This window comes from Primulina eburnea, chromosome 15, assembly GCF_022965805.1.
Source record: "Primulina eburnea isolate SZY01 chromosome 15, ASM2296580v1, whole genome shotgun sequence".
Classification (NCBI taxonomy): domain Eukaryota; kingdom Viridiplantae; phylum Streptophyta; class Magnoliopsida; order Lamiales; family Gesneriaceae; genus Primulina; species Primulina eburnea.
In genome coordinates, this window is record NC_133115.1 from 5,986,147 (window position 1) to 5,995,182 (window position 9,036).

The 9,036-nt window shown below is 33.5% G+C and overlaps 2 protein-coding genes across 2 annotated transcripts; both read right to left on the reverse strand.

Annotated features, from left to right (window-relative positions):
• Positions 1–361: 361 nt before the first annotated feature.
• On the reverse strand, positions 362–1,921 carry LOC140815012 (uncharacterized). Its single transcript, XM_073174107.1, has one exon. It carries the CDS (start codon positions 1,865–1,867, stop codon positions 743–745), a length of 1,125 nt encoding a protein of 374 aa, XP_073030208.1. The 5' UTR covers positions 1,868–1,921; the 3' UTR covers positions 362–742.
• A 5,050-nt stretch (positions 1,922–6,971) lies between these two features.
• On the reverse strand, positions 6,972–8,582 carry LOC140815127 (uncharacterized). The gene has a single exon (XM_073174238.1). It carries the CDS (start codon positions 8,443–8,445, stop codon positions 7,258–7,260), a length of 1,188 nt encoding a protein of 395 aa, XP_073030339.1. The 5' UTR covers positions 8,446–8,582; the 3' UTR covers positions 6,972–7,257.
• Positions 8,583–9,036: the final 454 nt, after the last annotated feature.

Below are 9,036 nucleotides of genomic sequence, written 5' to 3' on the forward strand. Positions count from 1 at the left end.
TATGACTTATTTTTGGAGATGTCAAGATTTTTTTGAAGAGTTAGCAACTCTTTTTTTATATAATTTTTTATGTCGTGAAAATACTTTGTTTGTTATTATTAAGTGTGGTCGAAAACGTGAATTAATTTTCCACAATGTTGTATTTAGAGACTTGTATGTTTCTTAATTTAGTCATGTGGGAAGAAATATTATTTTTTTATTTTAAAAAAATTCGGATCTCACGGGTCTACCCGACCCCATTTCATAATTTAGTCACCATCTTAATATTGAGAGTGTGTTGGATCATTAATGAATAAAATTTTGCAAAGAAAAAGTTCATAATCACTTTTTTTTTTTTTTTTTTACGTATTTGCAAACACGGTCTAAATCAACGAAACAATACTATATTTTACTGAATAACAAAAAATCCAACTAATAATTTTCTCAATAAAACCATACATATTATTATTTTACATGAACAACACGAAATCAACTCAACCGATCCCCTAATAAGCTTGAATTTACGGGAAGAATCTGTTCCATAAAATCACAAATTAATTATAAGAATAATCATATATGAAATTTGACCCCTTTTTTTAACTCATAATAAGGATGAATGCAACATATTTTTTTACATAAATTTAAATAAATATAATAGTAATAGATATAATAGTGCATTGATATTACAAGAAATGGAACTTTTTTTTCTTCAAACCAGAGACAATGGTAACATGATCAAATTTTGATTTAAATCTTAGAGGTATTAATAGTGAGAGGCATCTCCGCCGCCGGCGTCGTAGCCTACATCTGTTCCCACGTAGCCGCCCTCGGCATATAAACTACCATCGGTCGTTCCCGCGCCGCCTCCCGTAGCATCCACGTGATTAACAATGCCCATTCCTCCTCCAGCGCCGCCACTTCCTCCACCGGTAAATTCCTGTATCACAGCTTGGGCCGTCGCCTGAGCGATGCCGCTAGCTATACCATTCGCCATATTTCCTAAGATTAGGTTCCCCAATCCATTGGAAGGCCCAACAGCCCCGTGATTAGCTGGCGGTCGAGTAAAGTTATTATATGGCACGGAGCTCATCGGAGTCACCGCAGCCGGATACGGTTGACCCATGGTCGCCGCCGTATACGGTTGCCCCATGGCCGCGGCTGGATATGGGGTTGCTACAAATTGATTCTGCGGGTTCCCCAAGCTGGCAGAATGATGCGGCGGCCTCGTCACACCATAAACTCCCGAATTGGCCGATGGATGCATGTTCGTAGGCTCGGAGATCGATCTCGGTAAGTTTTTTTGTGGAGATTGTGGGAACATTTGATGCTTGTGAATCGTGGAACTTGGTATCTTCACCACACAAGTCAAATGAACATCAAACTCACATAAATTACAGCGATAGAGCCATGTTTTTGACCCGACCCTCTTGCAAATGTCGCAAGAAAACGCGTTCCCCGCGTATGGTGCCGAGAAGGTCAACGAAAGCTGATGCTGCTGGTGGCTGTTATGAGTCAACGTCATCGGCAGACTCGCGCAGATCGAGTGCAGATCAGTGCCGCAAGGGCTGCAATGGTACGAGAAACCATCGCCCTGGATCCCGCAGGCGTCGCACTTGAAAACTCCTTCCGGGTAAACGGGCTTTGGCTGCAGAGAAAGAACATGGCTCTGGTCGAATTCGTGCTTGATCTTCTGAGGCAAATCGTAGCATTTCTTGTGGAGGGTGAAACTGCAGAGTGTGCAGGAGTAAACGGCACCGGAGCCCACGAGTTTGCAGGCGGAGCAGTGATCAGAAACTACGGCGTTTGAGAATTTCAAGGGGTGTGGGTGGCTGAAATGGGTGAGGACCGGCGCTGTTTGATCGGATTGTCCGAGGTTTGGATTCCCCATTTGTGTAGATTTGAGGTTTAATTGTGGTTGTCCGAATTACGGGAGTCAATTAATATAAGGTTTGAGTCGACATTTATGAGATTTACTTGGTAGACAAAGTCAACCTTGAACATTTAATTACGGGCTTGGTTTCCTCACGCGGCTGAGTTAGACAGAGTCACGTTGATTTTGAAGTTTATCTTATCAGGTCATCCGCAACGATGGATTGTTATAACATCCATCCGCTAAGAGACAGTCTCACGGGTCGTAATTGTGAGACGAATCTCTTATTTGAGTCACCTATGAAAAAGTATTACTTTTTATGCTAAAAGTATTACTATTTATTGTGACTATAGGTAGGGTTGACACGTCTCACAGATTATGATCCGTGAGACGGTCTCAAATGAGATTCACTATACTTATTATAACAATATATTTCTTTCACTCACATTTCTTTTAATATTAAAACTCATTATTTATGGGTCTCACTGTTCACTCAATTATCTTAAAATTTTTTAATATTAAATAAATATGTTTTACAATATTTAAATCATCATTATTCTAATTTTTAAAAATAATCTTACTTTTTAATAAAATAATTTTATTAATTTAAAAAAATAATATTATTGTTATTTTAATATTTTTATTAAATAAAATAAAGATTCGAAAGAAATACCACGAAAGAAGAATTAAGAGGTATAATGCCCATTTAACACCCATCATTATAACTATTTACAAGTAATAATCGCATATATATGTCTTATTCTTTTTCTCAAATATATATAATCCAATTTTTATATATAATATTATTTTATCACTCTACCATCATAAATAAATAATTCCACCATTTTTTTATTTTATTAAAACATTCACTGATTAATAACTAAAACAGAATTTATTTTTGCAAAATTTACTTTTCGAATAATTTTTTTAATCCGTGTGAAAACACATACAAACTAAATTTATGGCACGAGATGAGTATTTATTACATGAAATGTCATGCTCTCTCTTGGGGTTATACACGCGTCTAAAAGTAGACAATACTCCTCGTATGTAGGATCCACCGAAATATATATATATATATATATATATATATATATATATATATATATATATATATATATATATATATATATATATATATATATATATTTGTGGAAAGTATTTACAGAATTGGAGAGAAAACCTCGTTTCAAGAAATCAATACCTCAGTGCCGTGAAAAATTGAATTTGGTTAGAGCTGACAGTGCTTCGGATAATTATTTTAGGAAAATATATAAAAAGAAGAGGCTTATTTCCTTAGCATTACCACGAGGAAAGCCAGGATTGTAAAATTTTTAAAATGAAATCATTTTACCTCTAAAATTACGGTTTCACGGATCGTATGTTGAGACTGATTTTTTTATTTATTTATCCATGAAAAATATTATTTTTTATGCTAAAAGTATTATATTTTATTATGAATATCGCTAGTATTGATCCGTCTCATATATAAAGATTTGTGAGACCGTCTCACAATAGACCTACTCAATTTTTAATTGTGTAACGTAAAAGAAATTGAAAACAATAAAAATTGACCATGAGAAACATTAAATGAAACAGTTTTATTTATTTAATAATAATATATATTTTAATAAATTAAATATTACTAAAATATTTTTTTAATAATTAATAGTGGATGAAAATTACGAAGATCCAACTGATTTTATTAAATGTGGAATGAAATAAATGCGACGACATGCAGCCAATTATATGCTGTGGTTAAAGAGGTTGACTTTGGGGAAGTTGACTTGGCTGTATTGGGCAACGTAGTCAACTAGAAAAAACAAAGACTGATTCAGAGGTTTACTCGGTCCAATTTCATCTCCACCAATTTTTCTTATTAATATTAATATTTTATATTTGGTGGGACTATATATATATATTATATATAAAATAATATTTTATAATATACAGGGATATATTTTATTCGATTTATTATAAATTAAATACATTTTTTGAGAGGTTGGTCATTTTATAAATACATTAAATACATTAATGGTTGGTCATGATCTCTTTCAACTGGTGCCAAAAACTACTTATTGCTATTTATTTAGCATATTATAATGAAAATATATTAAAGTCGTGAAATTTTTTATTCACAGTTATATGACAAAAACTTGTGTGAGACGGTCACACGAGTCGTATTTTGTGAGACGAGTCTCTTATTTGGGTCATTCATGAAAAAATATTACTTTTTATGCTAAGAGTATTAATTTTTATTGTGAATATCAATAGAGTTGACCCGTCTCACCGATAAAGATTCGTGAGACCGTCTGACTCTATTTATATAGTTATAATTATCATGGTTATTTTAATCCATTTGTTTATTAGTTAATAATTTTGGTGTCATAATGATTATTTGATAACAAATTCCGTCTTCCTTGTAATGGAGATATTTTATTTTTTGTTTAATTTCTTTTATTTTTTGATGATTTTTTTAGTTAAAGGTGATCGCTAATTCTTTAAAACTAAAATCAAATTTGAAAAAGGAGTTATTTATTTCTAAATATTCTTTAATTAATTTTTTCTTTGTAGATAATATTGATATATTTAAATATAGAGTTTTGTCTTTATAAACTAATTAGATTTTCCTTAATTTATTTTTTTCTTATTAGATAATATTGTGATAATATTATTGATATTAATGATAAGTTATCTAGATATTATATTACTATTTAAATGATTTTTTTCTTAATGAAATTTTTGGTTTCCCATATGTATAAGACTCTATACAAAGAATAAAATCTAAATGAAAATGAGGAAACAAAAAAAAAAAAGATACCAAGAGAGCAGCTTGGGAGAGAGGGCTGCGTGATTTTTGTGGTTGATGGTCGAGAAGTGCAGAAAAAGAAAAGAACTTACAAGTGAAGATTTCTCGTGATTGACTTATGCGGTTTTTTTACGTTGACATTAAGGATGTAAACAATCCAAACCAAACCAAATAGTACTAGAATTGAGCTTGGCCCGTTTAAAATTGATAGAGGCTCGAGCTCGGCTTGAGTTCGATTCGAGATTTTATCATCAAACTGGAGCTCGAATTGTCTTGAAATTACTAAGCTCGCCAAAAGCTCGAGCTCGGCTCGTTAAAAGCTCGTTTATCATGTTAATGAGGCCGAGCTCGAGTTTGATTAATTAATAGCTCGTTTATCATGTTTAACAAGTCTGACTTGAGCTCAACTCGTTTTCGAGCTCTTAAAACATTTCGAGTTGCAACTTGATTCGACCTTGGTAAAGATTATACATATATATATATATATATATATATATGTTCGTATATATATATATATATATATATATATATATATATATATATATACGAACATATACGTGTATATATATATATATATATATATATATATATATATATGTTCGTATATATATATATATATATATATATATATATATATATATATATATACGTATATGTTCGTATATATATATATATATATATATATATATATATATATATATATATATATATATATATATATATATATATGAACTAATTTTAAATAACACATAAAAGTATAAATTTTATCAGTACTAATATTTTTATTTGTCAACTCAACAAATGAGCCAAGCTTGAGCCTACGATCCACCTAAACAAGCCGAGCTCGAGCTCACGAGCTTATTAATGAACATTTTTGCAAACTCACGAGTCGAATATCTTAAGATTTGAGCTTGGCTTGATTAAATTATCGAGCTTGAGTTTGGCTTGATATGATTAACAAACGAACTCAAACAAGTTTTTTTTATCGAACCGAGCTCCGAATAGCTCGCGAACGGTTTGATTTGTTTACATCCTCAGTTGTCGTAAGGTATTGAAGACACTCAAATACAACATTCGTGTAAAGTGTTGTGAGTTGCTTGTGGCTTTGGGTTTTTGGCAATGCGATAATTGCATTTTTGATTTAGTAATTGTCTATTTGGAATGCATTTTACTTCCTTGACCTGTAAGAAAAAGCGTTTTTCGTAGTTTCACTAGTATTAGTATTGTAAACTATTTACGATTTTCTAGTGAATATTTTGTCATGAGGCACCACAAAAGTGTTATACTTATGCATGATTTATTCATTCATGTTTTAGTCTTAAAACTTTATTTGTGTGATTAACTAATTTATTCCGTTATATGTGTGGATAAGTGTTATAATACATGCACACAACATCTAAAATCTGATGCACACAATATAAATATTTTATGTACTTTACGTTAAACAAATAAACTTTCAGAATTTCTATTTGAAAATTCATAAAATATAAATAATCGAACATAAATAAATAGTTTAAGAAAGAAAACTCACTAAAGGGTCATCGGTGGTAAGTTTTTCCTTGATGATGCTCAAATCATATGTAAACTGAGACATGCGATTAGATTTGTAAGAGTTTGTTCGAGCGCAATAATGGTATCTGTTAGAATAGCGATCGAAACGCTGATGTTTAATTAGACAGTTAAACTGTATAAAAGATTTGAATTACACAATTATTACAAAATATATAATTTTTGGTTCGCTTGGTCCTAAGAAATCGGCGAAAGTCGGAAACCATGCACAGTATATGTTACCTTCCAGAATCCAGATTGATATATATATATATATATATATATGTCCAACTTTTAATTGAGATAACTCTATTTACTATTTAGCTTCCTGTGAAGTTAGCTTTGTCCAACTTTCAGTTGAGAGAATCTTTGTTCTGCTTCTGTTCTCCCATAATCAGTTCTTGTTCAATTAAGAATACAACTTCGAGGTTCACTTGCCGAGTTTCACTATATTTGTCAGACAGACATGGCTATAAATGTGAATTTACTTCTACATGTAAATAATAATAATAATAATAATAATAATAATAATAATAATAATAATAATAATAATAATAATAATAATAATATTATATAATTTTTATTATAAGAATAATTCTTTTAAGTTAATAATAATTTTGGTTACCCAAAAATGACATGAAAAAATAAAGAAAAATATTTAATCAAAATGTCGTAAAAAAGTATAATTTATGGACAATTATAACTTGTGCATTCGATAGTACATGTATATATATAATTTGTAAAATTTGATAATTAAAGATACAGTTTCATTGAAGATTTCAACTGCAACAATTATCTGCAAATTTTGAAAGATATATACAGCAAATTCAAAACACATTTACATAATAAATCTGCAGAGGATTTTATTCAGGACAGAATCAAGAACATTACATATGATATAATTTCAATTTTGATCTGCTTTCAAATTTCAGTAAATGTGGAAAATCATATTTTACCAAAGAACGGAAAAAAAAAAAAGACACACACACACAGGAAGATTAATCCATGGAAGCCTGGATTTTACTTTGAGTTCCATTCGGAATTATTCAAGTCACAAGCCAAATCCCCCGAGCATTCCTCCGAGGAAATCAAGACCGCCTCCACCTCCCGATAAAGATTGTAATAAATCCAGTCCTCCGCCGCCGCCGCCAAAACCACCGTTCATTAATGCTTGCAAAAGTTCTTGCCCTCCGCCGCCGCCGCCAAAACCACCGTTCATACTTGAGTAGAGCTGCATCAACTGTTGATATCCATTATCAGCTCCAAAACCACCAGCACCAAATCCACCACCGGCGCCACCTAGACCACCAGCTCCAATGCCACCCATGCCTCCGCCAAATCCTCCTCCAAGCCCGGCAACGCCACCAGCTCCAAGACCGGTTGTGCCGCCAGCTAGTATCGCCTGTGTCATAGCGTTATTGTTCTGTATTATTTGCTGTAAATACTGAAGAAACAACTGATTGCGCTCTCTGTCAACCGTATACGGATTGTGCTGCAGAACCGGGAATCCTGCCGGAATCCCAGCAGCCGGTGACGGTGGAACGAAGTTATGTTGCATGAAGGAAGGCGTTGCTGCCATATAATGTGGGCCGTATCCCTGCGGCGGCTGAGGAGCAGATCTAGTAAAGGTCGCCCCCACCTGCGGCACCGACCCTTGATGAGGCTGAAAACCCATGTTATTCATAGGAGAAACACTTTTGGCACAGTGCAAATGCGCATCAAACGCACACAAATTACATCTATAAATCCAGTGATCGGAACCGACCTTCTTGCATATATCACAGCAGAAATCCTTAGTAGGATAAGGCGATCCAAACGTAAGCTCAAGCTTATGAACGTGACTGGAATGAGTAATGGATAAAGGCATTGCGGAACACAGTATATGCAAATCATTTCCGCACGGTTTGCAGTGATACGAGAAGCCATCGCCATTTTTCCCACAAGCATCACACTTAAACATCCCATCCGCATACGCGGGTTGCGTCAAGAGGGTGAAGGCGTGGTCTTTGTGACAAGGGTGGGTGATTTTCATGGGCATCTCGAAGCATTTTTTGTGGAGGAAAAAGCTGCAAACATTGCAAGAGTAGATCAAACCAGAAGGCTGGAACTTGCATCCTGAACAAGAAGATGATAAATTTGGGGTTTGGAGAGGAATATAGCTGCAAAGCTTCAACGGATGGGGGTGGCTGAAATGGGTTGTTGTTGTTTCTTTGGGAGATTCAGAGGTTATTCTGCCCATTATTATTGTGGCCTCTCACACAGAAGAATGAAAGAGAATCGTTAGGGATTAATAAGACGGAAGATATGCCATTTTGGTTACGTGTTCGATCAAGCCAGCCAAAGAGTGGACTTTTGATCAGTACGTACCAGCTGGCTTTATTGTTTAAGCAGAGCAGAGTATACTTTTCTTCATATATATGTATATATAATACGCGTTTGACTATGATAGATAGTTGACTTGATCGAGAACAACTTGGGTATATTTTTATATCATCGATATTTTTTTTCTACTTGAGACGTTGGTATAAACATCTTATACAAAATAGCTAGGTAAAAACTTATGTGAGAGTATCTCACAGATCGTATTTTGTGAGACAGATCTCTTATTTAAATCATCCATGAAAATCTATTACTTTTTATGTTAAGGCCCAGTTTGGTAGGTGGGATTATGGGTGGATTGTTAGATAGTCTTTTGTTTGGTCCAATTAATAAATTTGAGATTGACTAATTGTTGGACAATTTTTACTGTTGGACTTGGCAAATGTATCCATGCTTTCAGGCTGGATTAGTTTTATCCGAGTGGACTGAAATTAGCGACGGTTTCTGAAAA

Coding starts and splice junctions, on each gene's coding strand:
- LOC140815012 (XM_073174107.1), bottom strand. CDS start 1,867: ATGGGGAATCCAAACCTCGGACAATCCGATCAAACAGCGCCGGTCCTC.
- LOC140815127 (XM_073174238.1), bottom strand. CDS start 8,445: ATGGGCAGAATAACCTCTGAATCTCCCAAAGAAACAACAACAACCCAT.